Raw genomic sequence first — 18,006 nt, forward strand, 5'->3', positions numbered from 1 at the left:
TATGCACAAGACTTCACTCAACTGGAACTGCAGTTGGGTGCCTACTGCCTTTATGTCTGTGGAATGTGAGCTGTAGAAACCAAGAGAATTTTTAGAATACAGGTGATATGACTACAACCAAAAATGTAGACTTGAGCTTATCTGTCAGCAGTCAGAAAAACTGCTCACTAGGAACCAAAAGAGCAAAGAAAAGATACATTTTTAATCATATTCCAGCCACCACAACTGGACAACCCTTCAGAGCGGAAAGGGGAGCCGTTAATGTACTTCATATTGAGCTCTATTTCACTGGCTTCAAAACCACTTATGTAAACACAGAACTCTCTAAGAAAATTTACTTTCTACATTGTGGAATATTCAACATGAAGAGGAAAGGTTTTTTTTAAATTTTTCTTCCTTCTATGGAAAACAAATAATAGGGACACCCCCACCTCCCCATTAGAGAAGAACTGAAAGGCCTTTTGGCATATTTCATTATTAACACAATAGTTAATAGGCATATAGATTCTTGAAGGGTTTGCTTTGGCAAGGTGCTTAAGCATATGTCTCATGTAAGAAATACCTAAATGAACCTCTGGATCTTTAAGTTAAGCACGTATTTTATTCACTTACTGAGCCTGAGTCAAAGGAATTACAGGGGGGAAAAAGCCCATCAGAAACAGTTTTGATAACTTACTAAGTACACATCCAGAACTGAAGCATTATCATTTTCCATTTCCAGTGTGCTCTGTTCTGAAGTCAAATAGATGGCACTGTCTTCTAAAGTGAATGTTGAACTTGAAGGCAACCCTTTACTGCAAAGAGAAGGGAGACTATAGTCAACCAAAACTACAAGTTACAGATTGCTCAGTCATAACTGAAAATTTGAAAATATGTTTCTCTCTTAAACAAAAAAGCTTTAAATACTTAAGGACAGAATGCAAATGGACAAATATTGATGTGTTGACAATGGCTGGATAATTGGCAGCTTATATTTGACTAATGTACACAAACCACAGCTTCTACCTTTGCATTAATTAAAATTTTATCAGGAAGTAATACTGCTCTGAGCTCTCATATTTTTTTTAAGAATGAAACTATGTCACAGTAAATATGGGATAATTTAATTAATCTCAAAAGAAGTTACTTCCACATTACACATGGTGTAAATTTTGGCAGCATTTCTTAATTCAAAATAGGAAAAAAAGATTCAGTAATGAGGCACAGTGTCATTGGAGTTTCTCATGCAGATACAGGATCACTTGCAGGCAACAGTTCAGAGAAAGTGGAAGAAGAATAAGAGTATACTGTAATTAGTACAGCTCTGCAAGGAAGTGGTATTTACAGAGCAGGTGCATTGTATTGTTTCATTCATAGATACGATTTTTTTGTCCTCTGCTATCCAGAAAGAATGTGAAACTGCAAATGCATCTGCACAGGATTCTTGTTTTGTTTTGTAAACACACTTGGAACCACAAAGCTGAAACTCTGCAAGGTGTTTTAATGGAGTTAGGTGCCCATTATCACCTGTCCTCACTAACTGCCAGCAATTAAGACTCCAGGCTGCCTTGGAAACAAAACTGTCAGTTTTTCAGAGACATATTTTTAAAGTTTTTATTTATTTGCACACAAGGTGAAAAGCAAACAATTCTGCATTATTAGTAGGTATGAAAACACGGTTACAGCCATCAGTCCAGAAATTACTAATTTCCCCCCTCTCTTTAAGTATGTTTCAGATGGGGTATAATTTCAGAAGGAGCAAAGCTAGCAAGCAAAGTAGAAAACAAATTCAAATGCTCAAAATAATAATGAAACATCAGTCACCCTCATGTTGCATTAGTATTAACTGCACAGCATTACACTTGCCACATGACAATGCTCCTTTTATTATAGTGTATTAGGCACCTTTTCAATAGCAAGACTATTTCTTTTGTCCTGAGGGTGACCCAGCTCCCACTGACTTAGTAGCACTTCTCACACCCGTTACTTGTATTCTGTTGAGCAACATTTCAGTCACATCAGTTTTCTGCCAATGCTTCATTTTAGTGAAGAGGGGAGAGCAGACACGAAGGGAAAGAATGGGCTGTTGCCAAATGTTCAACTATGTTTTATCACAAAATAAGCTCTGGCATGAAAGATACTACTCCTGGAAAAAGGTGGGGAGGAGCCGGGCGGGAGAGAGTCACTTCTGCTCGCAGAATTTTGATGTCTGCCATTGCACAGGCAGGCCTGTGCAATGTTCAGGCCTCTGAATGTGCAAAGCCTCTTATATGAAAACCACGTGGCATGAGCTGAATGTGCAGTGAGAGCTACTACTGCTACAAAAATATGCAAACCCAGTGGTCAACCCTTCCTTCTGGAAAACAGCGCTCTGCATTACTAACCATCAAGCAAGTCGGGTAGGCTGTGGTGTATACCTGGCTTTCATTCGTGCATCTGGCTAGGTTTAAAAGCAAAAGAAATTGAAATAGTTATTCCTTTCATATACATATCAGGCCACATCACTGCCACCTTTACTGCTGTTTTTAACTTCTCTCACTTCCAGAAAACCTCTGGAACCTGTACTCAAGACGAGGTGAGGATTCTGCAGTTCACACCAGTGGCATTTTACTTTATATCCTTCATGTATCAGAAGACTAAGACCCAGTCCCCCTATTACTCCAGTTTAATTCACTGGCTAACCGTGACACATACTTTTCTTCCCCCCTCTCTTCTCTACTTTTCCATTAGAAGGCACTGCGCTTCTTTTGCTCTTAGTTTATTAAATTATAATCTATGTTGCTTCACAGCCTGCTGTGGATAGCAAATAGCAATGTAAATTCAGCACTCAGTCTTGGGACTGTTAAACTACTATTTTACCTATAACACAGCATAAAGACAATGCCATCTCCCCCTCACCCCCGCCCCCGTTACAGAAATACACTACACAGTCACACAGGAAACGAGAGTTGAAACAGCATCACAGAATCACAGAATCACTAAGCCCTCCTAAAGAATCTCTTTTTTAGGAAGTTCACTACTAAATAATCAAATTGTGACATTTATAGGAGCTTCTCTTAACATGCTTTTGTTTGTGAAGGACAACCAAGGGATCAGGCCCAGCCAGCATGGGTTCATGAAAGGCAGGTCCTGCTTGACCAACCTGATCGCCTTCTATGACCAGGTGACCCACCTAGTGGATGAGGGAAAGGCTGTGGATGTTGTCTACCTGGACTTTAGGAAAGCCTTTGACAGCGTCTCCCACAGCATTCTCCTGGAGAAACTGGCGGCTCATGGCTTAGATGGGTTTACTCTTCGCTGGATGAGGAACTGGCTGGATGGCCGAGCCCAGAGAGTTGTGGTGAACGGCGTTAAATCCGGCTGGCGGCCGGTCACAAGCAGTGTTCCCCAGGGCTCAGTTCTGGGGCCAGTCTTGTTCAAAATCCTTATAGATGATCTGGACAAGGGGATCGAGTGCTCCCTCAGTAAGTTTGCAGATGACACCAAGTTGGGTGGGAGTGTTGATCTGCTGGAGGGTAGGAGGGCTCTGCAGAGGGATCTGGACAGGCTGGATCAACGGGCCGAGGTCAACCATATGAGGTTTAATAAGGCCAAGTGCCAGGTCCTGCACTTTGGCCACAACAACCCCATGCAATGCTACAGGCCTGGGGAAGAGTGGCTGGAGTGCTGCCTGGCGGAAAGGGACCTGGGGGTGCTGGTTGACAGCCGGCTGAATATGAGCCGGCAGTGTGGCCAGGTGGCCAAGAAGGCCAACAGCGTCCTGGCCTGCATAGTATGGCCAGCAGGAGTAGGGAAGTGATTATGACCCTGTACTTGACCCTGGTGAGGATGCGCCTCATATACTGTGTTCAGTTTTGGGCCCTTCACTACAAGAAGGATGCTGAGGTGCTGGAGCATGTCCAGAGAAGGGCAACAAAGCTTGTGAGGGGTCTGGACCACAAGTCTTATGAGGAGCAGCTGAGGGAACTGGGGTTGTTTAGTCTGGAGAAGAGGAGGCTGAGGGGAGACCTTATCACTCTCTAAAATTACCTGAAAGGGGGTTGTGGCGACGAGGGTGTTGGTCTCTTCTCCCAACTAACTGGTGGTAGGATGAGAGGAAATGGCCTCAAGTTGTGCCAAGGGAGGTTTAGATTAGATATTAGGAAAAATTTCTTCACCGAGAGGGTGGTCAAGCATTGGAACAGGCTGCCCAGGGAGGTGGTGGAGTCACCATCTCTGGAAGTATTCAAAAAACATCTGGATGTAGCGCTTCAGAATATGGTTTAGGGGACATGGTGGTGTTGTGTTAATGGTTGGACTTCATGATCTTGAAGGTCCTTTCCAACCTTAGTGATTCTGTGATTCTTGCAAGGCAGCCTGCAGGATAGGTGGAACTCTTCAGTCTCTTTTGGTAATGACTCCCAAGTCATTGCATAGCCTTTGAAGAATGGTAGAAACAGTGCCAGGTAGAAACAACCAACCAAAGCAGAAGTTTGAGCTCTATTTTGGTTTTGGCTGTTTGGTTTGGTTGGTTTTTTTCCTCCTGCAGTGTGAAAAACACCTCGTGTAGGAATATAATTATCAGCTTTTTTCAGTTAGTGCCAAAATAAAACACCCATGAACTAGAATAAGGCACTGTGTCTCTCCTGTTGTTAAGACTTGTAATAAAAATAGGCTTTGATGTCAAATATGCTTTCTTGCTGCATACCCCACAGAATATTTACACCCTAAATAGCAGTGCATTTGCAATGTCCAGTGTGTTTGAAACATTGTATATAAGCTTTTGAAAAAATTATCAGCTCATTGCATCATCAGTTTTGATCTTTAAAATCTCTGCACATAGAAGTTAGTCAGAAAAATGTCTTGTAGGATAAATGATCAGTAGAACTATTGCTCTAAGGTATATCACAGCAGGCACATCAATTTCACAAGTCAACAAACTCTATACCTTTGCGTGTGCCAATTAAAATCATGAGACCTGTCTTTTTTGTACCTGACATACATATGTAGCTGAAATGAGATGGTGTAAGCAATCAGAATTTAGGAACTCAGTCTATATTACAAAATACTGACTAATAACAGCCAAATCCACTGACAGGTACACATCAACTTGTATCAGCCCTTGGAGGGGTCTACACATGAAGTCTGTTCTGAGAAGCTCCTCTGGATATTCCTCACCAGAAAAAAATAAGGTATTGAAATTAGACTTGCAAGGGTGAGTATGGAATATGAAAAGCAGCATGCAGAGGGACAAATTCAGTCAAGGAAACATTTACTTATGTATTAAATAACTGCTATTACCACTGGAGTTTCACATACACATCTGTTATTTAACTGTGCAGTAATTTTGAATTTCAAAAGTATAGGTTTTCCTTCCACTTTTCGACAACCAAGTTGTTTCCAGAAACATTGGCTAAATAATTTATAAAACTTCTTTTTTTCTGTGAAGGAAAACAGTTATGATCTTTTTAGGGCTCTACTAAAAGAAATTGCAAGAAAAAGTGCTGCAAACAGGGCAGCAACAGCCGAATGGGATTAGATCCAATTAATTTAGTAAGCACAGATGGAGGCATTCCTCCTTCAGTACATATGCAGAGATCTTCACAAGAAAGCTCACAGCAACATACAGGGCTGCTTTTAAAATGTACCAAAAAGAAAAAAAACCAAACAACCAAACACTACACTGTCCAGACTGCAATGTCAAATTATGTCACAGTTCATCCAGCATAAGCAGCAAAGGATCCCATCAAATTAGGAAACGTAAAATTGGCAACTCACTCTTTAAAGTGATGTTGATGAAGTTAATGATAATTCTGCAGACTTGCTTATGATATGCTAGTATGTCTCAAGGGAAGATAGTGCAGCGAACCAAAGTATGAAGCAACATTGTGTATTCCACGATGCTGCAATTTGGTGCAAATTATGGGAAGGCTCACTGCTTTCACATATATAGTGTTATTTTTACACTTACAACAGTGAGATTTAAAAAAAAAATCTATTAAAAAAGTCATATATCTATTTGATGGTGAAGGACACACTCTTGAGCTAATATTCCTTCCATAGGGCTACCAACATCTGTTTCCTAACAACTGCTAATCCCAATTACCTGATGGTAAGGTCAGGTAACATCACAAGTACCAGCAGAACCTCAGAACATTGGTCTGCTGCAAACAGAACGCCAATTTTTCTGGAGGTTTTTATTTTTCTGAATGGGTGGAGCCACCTTGTGAACATTTTATCAAAAGAAGAGCCCTTCAGTCATGAAAGTGAAATAAACCCTGGAACAGAGCAAAGTATTCTCACTCTGCCTTGAGGCTGCCTACCTATGTAGCACTAGAACTGAAGAAAGACTCAAAAGCAGGGGGTGACATCCCTTGTTATTCACCAGTACTTTTATCAGAAACCTCTAGGCAGTACCATTGAGCAAAAAATAAATTAAACAGGTATGATGTAAACAGGGTACTATATTTATTGGTGCTCTCTCTCCTATTAAATATCATGTTTGCTTAATATCCTGTTGAGTTATGCAGCAGTGGTATTTCTAGAGATGTTTTGAGAGGATGAACTTTTGTAACATGAAATACAGTCATCTATGAAATCACACAGGCTACTTCTCAGAAAAAACGATGTACTTTCTACATAACAATATAGCCTTGGAGCAGGAACAGGTGAAATTAAAGGGTCGCTCAAGGCTAATTACAAAACACCACACTGGATCACTTTCTCAAAGCAGACTGAGGAACTTCTGTTCACAGTCCTTTTCATCTTTGTTAGGTCCTTCTTCCATTGTCAGGGACACTGACCTTTGCCTTTTGGGACAGCACTGATCTGTTCCAGGAACAGAGCCTCCACTTTTCAAAATACTTGACTATCTTACAAACTTTCATTAAGGAAATACTCCTGCTAGGTCTTCTAAAAAAAGTTATCCTTGTTACTGCTTTCTTGCCACCCTTCACAGAGAAATACTGAAAATTATTCAGAATCTCCAATAAGGACAAATACACTGTGGCAAAATATAAAGTGTCTAGTTTTGCCACAGTTACTAATGATTTCTGTGTAGAGTTTCTAGGCTTTATTTTATGTACAAGCCTCAGAATATCAGTGGGCAAGCAAATAGTTTACATCTGAGAATCAGTTATCTCTCCTTGCTTTGCTGGAGTTAATGTCTGTTCTGAATTCTTACTTGTTATATGGTATTTAATACTGAATTTAAATACCTACACAAAGTAAATAATATATTAAGAGTAGTTTCACATGCTTAAATAATACATCCATAGAGCAGCATTATAACCACACAGACCACTTTAAATAAGATTTGTAACAAAGCAACATTAATTTTTTCCAGACTCATACATTATTAAGGACTCTCTGATATCTCAATGATTAAAAGATAAAGTGTAAATGGCTCAGAAAACTTTAAATGGAGAAAGAACTGCATTTCTTTTTCAGGAAATCTAGATGCCTCACTGATCCCTCAGTACCGATACTAACCACTCAGTACTTGATACTAAGGATTGATAAACCCTAACCGTTTACACTGAATTCCAGGATTACTCAGTATTCCTCTGGCTATGAAAGTAACCCATACTACAACCTCAACTTCAGCAAAAAGCTAGTAGGAAAAGCAAATTTTAGATTAATATTTCTTAAGACTATGAACTCCACAAGATAGGGATCATCATACTAAATATATGTATGAGGCTTAAACCATTGAAATTTAGACATGCCATAAATTAATGAAGCTGGTGCATCATCCAGATTTGCTTTACGCTTCACATTTGAAGCCAGAGACTGAAATTTTATATTTTGATCTGTATTCAGGACAAGCATTTACATGCTAAGAAAGATGCTCTCTTCTATTTCCCCAAACACTTTGCAAACCAACTACAATAAACCCAAATACTAACTTCTGACACCACTGGAGAGGGAGGAATTCTGTTCACTTAGATGGCATTGTTTTCTGCTAATGCCACCATATACCATTAAGAAAATACCAAACTGTAAGATTACATTAAATATGTATTAGTCTTTTGTCCAACAGTGCTTTTTTGATGCTTCTTCAGGACTACAGGTAGCAGTGTTATGCTCTTAAAACCAATAATCTTCAACCTGTTCTTCTGCTAAGTTTCTTGCTCTGTAAACCTTGTCACAGTATGTTTGTTCCAACAGAGCATAATGGATAAGCAAACAAACATAAATTGTTTATTTGATTAAGCACCCCTGAACACTTTTAGACCTTATGCATTAGTATTTAGATATGCTATTAACTACTGCAGCTGTAAGCCTAAAATAGGAAAAAAAAGGAAAGAATGACAGTACACCTTAAAGCATATGAAGCTCTTCAGATACAACAAAATATAGCTTCTACCATCATCTACTAAATCACATTAGTGAGATTTACAAATAACAGCCTTTTTTCAAATTAAATAACTGAGCGAAACTGACATGTACATGGAACTTCTGCATAAAAGAGTAAAAAAAAAATCTCAATCTCTTAACAGCAACACACATGCTATCAGCAGTTGGTAACTAAACATTCATATCTGCAACACCATCATCACAGCTGCATTGATCACTGGTTTTAATGCAGGCTTCTGGTAGGGGAAAGACAAATTGGGGAGGGGGGGCACAGGAGAGAACAAGAGAAATGCCTATATTACACAGTGTATGTATCAAAGAACACTTCAGCAGAACAGAGGTTTTGCACAATTTCAACAGTGCACTGTGTTCTCATCCTCAATTTTTAGATTGAAAAAGGAACAAAAGCGAAGCAAAAACCCTCATTTTTACAGTTACTTCCTCCCATTCAGTAATGATCAGCCACAATAAGCGTGCTCAACTGTGCTGTTGCCCCCCTATTGCTAAAACAGTCTATTTTATCTTGGTTCTTAATTAAAAAAAAAGCAAAAGTAATTCCATTAATGGAGAACTGGGAAAGCCTTGTTTTTCTTTTAAGCCACAATTGCATGTTACTTCAATCATAGTCAAATTTTTTTTCTTTCCCATGGGGATTCCCCCACTGTCTCAGTGCATCTGTTCCTAGCCTTAGAGCATTCAAGTCTTTTTCCTCCACCTACCTGCTTATTTTCATGAAGCTTGCATTAATTTAATCCTCTTCGAATCAGATTCAGACAAATTTGTCTAAGCTTCAGAAGCTAAGGGTGGTGGGTGGACAGACAGAACATTTAAACTTAACACACAAAAGTTTGTTTACATAGAAAACCAGACTGGCAAAAGGTGTGATGAAGTATTCCTTACAGCAGGAAAACTAATACCTACAAACCCCTTCCACTGAAAAAACAGCAGAAGATTTTACTTTTATTTTCTAAGCTGTCTTTGAAAAGGTTGTTTGACAGAATGTCAAGTCATGGGACATTTCAGTTCAAATTTTGGACATTTCAGGAAGTTTAGACTGTGTAAGAGGGAAAAAAAAAAACAAACACAAACCCTCAAAGCTTTCCAAAATTTCAAGTGGTCTGTACCAGAAACCATAAATGCAAAGGTAAGGCAAACAACCAGTTGAAAAATGTACAGAAAAGCAGAAAGAAAAGGGAAGAGAAGGCAGAAGTCCATACTACATACACATACATGTTACAGAAAGGAGGTACAGAATATATGAAGAGAAACAAGAATTAGATTTCTTATAGATTATTTTCCTAGGCTTAAACATATCAGAAGAATTCAGCAATCCTCCTTATATAACCTGCAGTATCTTGGCATTGCTCTAAAGACAGAGAGGTGAAGCATCCCTTTATGCATCATGGGATTTTGTTTGGGTTTGTGACTGGAAGCCATGACACCTGCTGAAAGATACACTGGAAAGAGACTTTCGATTGTATCTTGCAACTCCTATTTAAAACATTTCCAGAAGCACCTGTGAAGGCATTAACCTCCTTTAGCTGTTTACAATTGTACAAGCAATGTTAACTGAGACAACAGTCATACTGCTCCGGACATTCAGACTTGTCATCTTTAATTTAATTCATCAGTACTTACTAGGAAAACTTTACCTGGAGGAGGAAAAAAAATCTGTTATCACTTGTGCTATAAAAATAACCCCTGCTACAATACGTAAGTTTCACATTTCCTAAGATAAAGCAAATAAACCCTTTCAAAGAAGTGTATTTGGACTCAAAATTGAAAATACATCTAGTGGAAAACAGACCTTTTAGGTACTAAAATATCTCTGCGCCAAATATAAACCTACTTGAGGAGGAGTGGAAAATCTTTGAAAATTTTAGCAGAAGCAATAAATTGTCAATTCTGTTCTCTTACTAAATGAACACTTGACATTGCTTATGACAGAACCACTTGACTGAGAAACAGCTTCGTAGAACAGAAACCAGCTGTCTTTTGACAAACAAGAAAGCCTACATTTACTGAACAACATATGTCGTGTTCGTCCATTTTTTCCTGTTTACTTTCCTTTTTTAGATAAAGTCCATTTTGTGCTGAAAAATACAGTCATTTTCCCCTCTCCACTACTCCTTCATTCACTACTTTTACCAGTTCCTCTTCACACTGCCTGGGTTACACCTCAAGTTTCCTCTAACTCTTCAAGGACTGAGGAATAACTTGGTGAAAAATAATTAGCCATTTCTAATAAGCTGTATCTTTATGCCTGCTGCGCAGTCTCTCTTTTTTGCTTTAACCAGAAATCCCTCAATGCTCCTCTGCATTATCTACCAATTAGTTATGCTAGTTCTTATCTGTACCAAGCCAGGTCCACATAAACCCTCCTCACATGATACAGCCTCAGGACCTGGCTCTGGCTCAGCAGGTCACCTCTGCCTGCTGAACCACATTGGCAGCAACTCCTCACTTCCTACCGTAAGTGTTGAGCAGCCTCAAGGAGAGATGGTGCTGAGCTCCTTTCTCATATGAAATGCCATTTCCCTCTCCTTGGAGAACAACTACATTGATGGTTGATAGAAACAGATGGTAATTCCAAAAAAACCAAAGTTAGAAATAATGCTTCAAGGTATCCAAGAGTATTACTGCTCTCTTTTTAATGAGGCAAGTAATGGCATCTGTCTTCTCACTGGTATGGGCACATACTGCTCGTTAGTGTTATTAGGAGTCAAGGAGCTGTACAGATACTGTTTTATGACTATGTACACAGGATTATCTCACTGTATTGCACTAGCCCAGAGATTTCTAACTGATTAAAAGGAAATTCATATACTCTCTACTTTGTGCCAGGACACTTTGAAGGAGAAGGAAAAAGCCCAATGAAGAAGATGCCAAACTGTAATTCTATTAAATAACTTGAAGCAGAGTGTCATAGTCAATTACATATTTAATGAGTAAAAGGAGGGTCACATCTGTAAACAAATCATTCATTCAGGGTTTGTTTCAAAGGCTGCTCCAGGATTTCTGCTTATCAGAGATAAATGACAAAGTAATGAGTCCTGCATCACAACATTCTCTAATACTCCAAAGCAGAACTCCAGTGGGACAAATCTAAACCATATATGACTCAATGCATCATTGTAGCATGGGTTTTTTGGTAGTTTTGTTTCCCTGTCAGCTTTATCATGGGAGGACTGAAGTTCCTCCAACGTACCATAAAACTATAAAAAAAAAACTTCAGCTGGATATATTATTTAGTGCTATGAAGAAGGAAAGACCTCCCTGCATTGAGGCAGAAACCAGAGGTGGGTACAAAACTGCAAGTGTCCAGAATCATCTTCGGGAAATAAGTTTAATACTGAGCATGCATAGCAGCTGTCTTAAATCCTAAAAGAAAGCCACTAGCTATTACAGCAAAGCTAATCCTTGTGAATTGTACTGAGATTGACATGAACCAGTCCTTGGTCAGGAGAAAAAATTACCGTGGAGCCCTAGCTGAAAAGGATACAGCTAGACCAGCACAGATGTTAGTTGGTCAGCCTCTGTGGCAGATCTCTTGGCTAGGGGCAAGGTCTTTTTTTTTGACCCAGGACATGGAGAGAGCCACACATACAGGAAAATATCATAGACTTACAGCTTTTGTCTACAATTAATTTACGGAGAGTAAAGAGCATTTGAAATGTTTTAAATCTGAACTCTTTATCCAGACAACCCTGCAGTTCTTTGCTGACTGATGCTAATACAAAGTAGTTCTGTGGTTTTATTTGATGCTTAAAGCAAATAAAAAATGCCAGTACTCGATAACCTGTATTTCTAGCAAAGCTAAAACTTTGTAAAAGACCAGGGATTATTGAAGTCCTTTGAAGTTTGAAGTTCCTATTGAAGCTTTGTCACAAACTGGACAGACTGACAGAAGTTGAATTGAAGGACCTCTATTTCTACTAATGTGTATTCATTGGTAATTTTATTTCCTAAAGGTTCTGTAGATGCATTTTGGGACAACTTGTGATGGTTCTGTAATTAGAACTTCATCTTTGTTACATTCCAAACCATACCTCATTCCAAATTTTTATAGCAAAACATCAGACCTATGGAAGATGCCACATCAGTGAGATTAACTTAATGAAACTGGCAGGTGCAAATATCACTTTGGTCAAGTAACTCTGCAAATCTTTTTACTTCTTATGAAAATGCAGTTGGTTAGATTTTAATAGGAGGTTAAATCCTACTGCCTCAAGATTGCTTTTAAAATAACTTCATCTTTTTGGACAAAGTTTAAAGAACTACACCTCAGCACACGAGTAAGCTTATCAAATTTATATAGACACTGTGTAGTCCAGGATTCCAAATTATTCCAAATAAAATTCAAGATACTTGAGTTCACAGTGGCTACTCTTCTTGAAAAAAACAACAAAATGGCTGGTCTGTAGTACGACACATGGCAAAGAGATCCACAAGCAGGCAAGACAAAAAAACACAGCACATTTCAAGTGTACAAGATAGGCTACAGGCACATACATAGATGATCTCTCAGCAAGCCTTAGTTGTGTAAGTGTGGTGTTGGAAAGTCATGGCTAAAGTATATTCAAACACAACTCAAATCACATTCAAGATAGCTCACAAGCATCTGCACAACTTTTCTTGAGGCCTTCCTGGTTTTATCCTTCCTGGGTTAAAATTAGGCAAGCTCTAATCACACCCATGGACGAAGTTTCACAGAAATTAATTTCAGAAAATGGTCATTTTGAAAAAACTTAAAACAGACCATTCAACACTGCACATTCAGAATAAATATCAGCTTGAAGGTAGGTCCCTTTTCCTAGCACGTCACAGTTTTGTGCAGCTGTTTTAGGCTACAGCCAAGTTACAACAGGTATTTCCTACCCTGATCTTAAATGTAGTTTGGTTTATCACAGAATCACTAGGTTGGAAAGGACCTTCAAGATCATCAAGTCCAACCATTAATCCAGCGCCACCATGTCCCCTAAACCATCTCTTGAAGTGCCACATCCACACGTTTTTTGAACACTTCCAGAGATGGCGACTCCACCACCTCCCTGGGCAGCCTGTTCCAATGCCTGACCACCCTCTCAGTGAAGAAATTTTTCCTAATATCTAATCTAAACCTCCCCTGGCACAACTTGAGGCCATTTCCTCTCGTCCTACCACCAGTTAGTTGGGAGAAGAGACCAACACCCACCTCACCCCTTTCAGGTAGTTGTAGAAAGCGATAAGGTCTCCCCTCAGCCTCCTCTTCTGCAGACTAAACAACCCCAGTTCCCTCAGCTGCTCCTCACAAGACTTGTGGTCCAGACCCCTCACGAGCTTTGTTGCCCTTCTCTGGACATGCTCCAGCACCTCAGCATCCTTCTTGTAGTAAGGGGCCCAAAACTGAACACAGGATTCGAGGTGCGGCCTCACCAGTGCTGAGTAAGGGTCACGATCACTTCCCTACTCCTGCTGGCCACGCTATTTCTGATACAGGACAGGACGCTGTTGGCCTTCTTGGCCACCTGGGCACACTGCCGGCTCATATTCAGCCGGCTGTCAACCAGCACCCCCAGGTCCCTTTCCGCCAGGCAGCTCTCCAGCCACTCCTCCCCAAGCCTGTAGCGTTGCATGGGGTTGTTGTGGCCGAAGTGCAGGACCCGGCACTTGGCCTTATTAAACCTCATATGGTTGACCTCGGCCCGTTGATCCAGCCTGTCCAGATCCCTCTGCAGAGCCCTCCTACCCTCCAGCAGATCAACACTCCCACCCAACTTGGTGTCATCTGCAAACTTACTGAGGGAGCACTCGATTCCCTCATCCAGATCATCTATAAGGATATTGAACAAGACCGGCCCCAGAACTGAGCCCTGGGGAACACCGCTTGTGACCGGCCGCCAGCCAGATTTAACGCTGTTCACCACAACTAAAATGGTTGGACTTATGGCACAGACTAAGGCCTAAGCAAGTTTTCAATGCCCTGTTTCCTTTGGGAACATGACAAAAAATTCAAATTTTACTACAACATTTTTGCTTTGTTGATGTTTTCTGTTTTGTGACCCCAATCATAATACATATAATAACAAAGAAATACATAACAAACCCTATGGACTTATGGCACCCCTCCTTTACTGGAGAGGTTCAAGACTGAGCTACAGAGACACCTGCCCTTATGCTTTTTCTTTCGTAGAGCCTCCTCCATTGCACACATTGTCAGGCTTTTAGCAAAATGGTGGGGAATTCTCTACCACATATACAGTCTTTACCTGCTAGAAGAGAGCATAGATTGATCATGATGATAATGCTCATTTACGTTCCAGGAAGAAGAAGAAATTGTAGTTGCCAAGGAAACCGCTTCAAACAGAGATGGAGTGCTCGGCACTAGATCTGGCCGGTGGTGTGAACCTAGTACTGCATACACAAAAATAAAGAACATTAACAAATTCCATTTCAAATCAAATCCAAGAATCTTTGTGCAAGTGTATGGAGTCACATAGTGCTCTCAACAGCTTCTTTGAAGCTTCTTAATATGTTTGAATTGATTAGATTGTAATATTCATGTGCCCATACCCACATTCTTTTGCATTACAGGGCGAGTTTCAGCTGCTAACCAGTATATTCAGCAGAATACAGAGCAAACCCAAGGTCAAATATTAAACAATATCAGTATGAATATCTGATGAATTCTTTGAAGTTCTGGGACTAGCCTCACACTACCAGGGCCCAGTTTTTAGATGGGCTTAGACAGCTGGTTCTCCTTTGAGCCTGGCTGCAGATGAGCTCCGAAAGGGACTGTATCTCTTCAAAAAGACTCTGGAATAATGAACTGAGCTTCAAAAAACACTTCACGTGACATGTTTGTTTAGAAGTCAGTGAAAAGAATAGCACTGGCTCTGGCCTCGATCCTCTATCTGGGCTGCATAATTTTTTTTAGGATCCCCTGAAATCCAGAAGATTATCATCATAGTATAACACTGATTCTAATTTCCTCTTGATCCTGAAGGTCCATTCTGCCAAATATGACTAACAACTCGCTCCATGAGAATAATCTGACTCTGAAGTTTTGAAAGATCAGCTGGATTGGAAGATTTCTAGTTATAGGGCTTCTAGAGCTTATACTAAATTCCTTTAAAAGCATTGTTTAGGCTGTTGATTTAAAGACATTACCTTCTTCATCAAGGCTGGCATAACTTTGTCCTTCAGCGAGAATGCTATGTTTTTCATCCTTCCACTCCTCGCTAGCCGCACACACTACTTCTTGTGATGTTGCCTTTAAGGCTGTGATGGAATTGCACCGTTTCTTTGAAGGTGAAGACTTCAAAGCTGCATTACCAAATGAACATAGGTGTTGAATAATGTCATCTTACCTCACTGCATATCTTTAATAACGTATAAAAAAGCAAGCCATCTATAAAGGTAGAGTTTCTGAATACAGACAAAGAACACATCCAGATACAAACCCACTTATCAAACATTATATCAAAGCTAGAGCAAAAGGCATTGTTATTTCATCCATGAGTCAAGTATTTTTGTCTTTTTCTGGGGTTTCTTAGTACTCATAGGACAAAAAAAAAAAAAAAATCAAGTCAGTTAACCATCTTTGACATCACTAAGTTACAAATCTCCTATGGAGTACCAAGCCATGTAATCAGAGACAGAATGATACAGAAAAAAACAGAAGACAGGAAAACTGAAAAGATATTTGGGGTATTCTGAGACTTTATGATCATTTCCTTGAGCTGTGAACTACTGCTATATAATGATGTATATGCTACTGCAGAATTTCCACTTCAGTGACATGTCAAACACCTTCTTTGGGTAAAATAAACACTTCCAAAATGTTGATGGCTTGTACACTCAGGTATGAGCATCCCCTTTATAATTCTTAGCAGGGCCTGCCTAGTTACAATGGAATTTTGGGTGAAACTCTAGGATCTTACCATTGCCACTACTACTGAACCATGACACCCATTTGTAGTTCTTCTCCAGAAGGATGACAGCTAGTTCAGCTACTGTTTTTCAGTTGCCAGTTGCTGACCCCCATGCACTGGCTGCAAGGTTACTTCAGCTGCATTGCAATAGCTCGTATTGTGCTCCACAACAAAATTCAAATTAAAAGCATCAAAGCCACTTGGCTAAAGACTAAAGAAGAGAATCAGATGCATAGCTCCAGTATGTTGCTAAATAATATAGTAGATAGCTGCTGAGCTAGCCTCTTCCCAAGGCTGAATCTGCTTGTTATGTTTTTATTGTTATTTATGAAGGCTTGTTCTGTGCAGTAGGGGAAAAAGCACACATTCAGAACAGGGCTTAAAAGTTTAAACTGTCTAACTCAAAGTTTAGAAACAATGTTCCTGAAGGCAGAAACACTCCCAATTCTTTATTTTATGAAAGAATGATAATGCCTTTGAACATTTAATCCATACAAAAGTAGATTAATAGCCTTGTATGCAAAGCGGATCAATAAGAGTGGGATATTAAGACAGGTTAATAGTCTGGAAAAATAAGACAGACAGATGAAGATTAGAGAGAAAACTAGGCATGATGTCCTTAATTGTACATTGTAGTTTCCAAATACAGAACGAGTTGTGTCTTGTGCTGACATAAATGTAGCAGTCAGAATTAGAAAGTACAGAAAAAAGGACTCCAATGTTCAGGAAACATATATGGCTGCATGAGAGATTTATTTTGTCCAACAGACAGAAGTACAGAGTTGTCTGCTCCTTACTCTGGATCAGTGCAGAGGAGTTCCTTTGAGTAATGTGTCTCAGACAACAGACCTCCCACCAGTCCTCTGGCAAAATTATTCTAGGGTTTAAGAGATCTGGGTCTCAGAAGGTTCCTTTCTCCTTTCAGCTGCATTTTCCTTCATATTTTGTCATATTAGATCACATTCTTTTATTTTTATATTAATCATCCTTTTCTGAGGGATTTAATATTTAACACCTTAAATTGTTAATTTGTGCTAGTACTTGTAGTCATTCTTTTTTCATTTAAAGCTCATTTAGTTCTAATCGTTCATTTGTATTTTGTTCTATCTCTATCCACATAGACTTGTTTCCCACTCCATATAACTGATTACAGTGTTAAAGAGACCAGCATAACACTGGTCAAAGAGGTATTTACAAAACAAGTTCTACCCGTTTGATACAATGACATATGCTCAATACTCTTTTTGTTAGTATTTGAGCCAAGTGTCCATTCCACATTTTGACATTCAACTCCAAACCTAATACAGGATTATCAAACTGCTAACTAGGATCCATTTTAGAATGTAAGTTCCTCTATAAACCACATCATTCTAGCCAGCCAATTTATATTTATTTGTCAAGAACTCTGCTTCATAAGAAGCCTTGAAACTCACAAAACACTTTCCTAGAGGCTAAGCAGAAACATCCCTTCTCTTAATCGGGGCGGGGGGGAGGAATGTGCAATTGCAGCACCTTCACAGATTTAAATAATAATTTGTCTGTAAAGCAGTAAGTTAGTATGGATGCATACTATTGAAACCAGCTGATCTGTGTGACCTATAAGGTTTTATACCACTTGCCATCATTGTTGAAAAAAAGCCTCATTGCTCAGAACAGCTTTTCCCCAAAGAGCAGCCTGGGCCACAGTGAACCCCAAGCACTCATCTTTGCCCTGATGGTATATTTATCAGGTCTTCCCTACAGCCTTCCTCACTGTACACATACACCAAATGCATCT

At 39.6% G+C, this 18,006-nt stretch overlaps 1 protein-coding gene across 1 annotated transcript in view; it reads right to left on the bottom strand.

Annotated features, from left to right (window-relative positions):
- Positions 1 to 652: 652 nt before the first annotated feature.
- The window catches only part of PIP5K1B (phosphatidylinositol-4-phosphate 5-kinase type 1 beta), a gene marked incomplete at both ends in the record, with an annotated part of 63,010 nt that continues 45,656 nt past the window's right edge, over positions 653 to 18,006 (bottom strand). The window contains 3 exons of the mRNA XM_082013086.1: positions 653 to 794; positions 14,565 to 14,709; positions 15,466 to 15,621. Of these exons, the coding sequence (XP_081869212.1) occupies positions 653 to 794; positions 14,565 to 14,709; positions 15,466 to 15,621 (443 nt within the window). The remainder of the gene's footprint in view (positions 795 to 14,564; positions 14,710 to 15,465; positions 15,622 to 18,006) is intronic.

Source organism: Phaethon aethereus, assembly GCF_964289735.1.
Source record: "Phaethon aethereus genome assembly, chromosome: Z".
In the NCBI taxonomy this organism is placed as follows: domain Eukaryota; kingdom Metazoa; phylum Chordata; class Aves; order Phaethontiformes; family Phaethontidae; genus Phaethon; species Phaethon aethereus.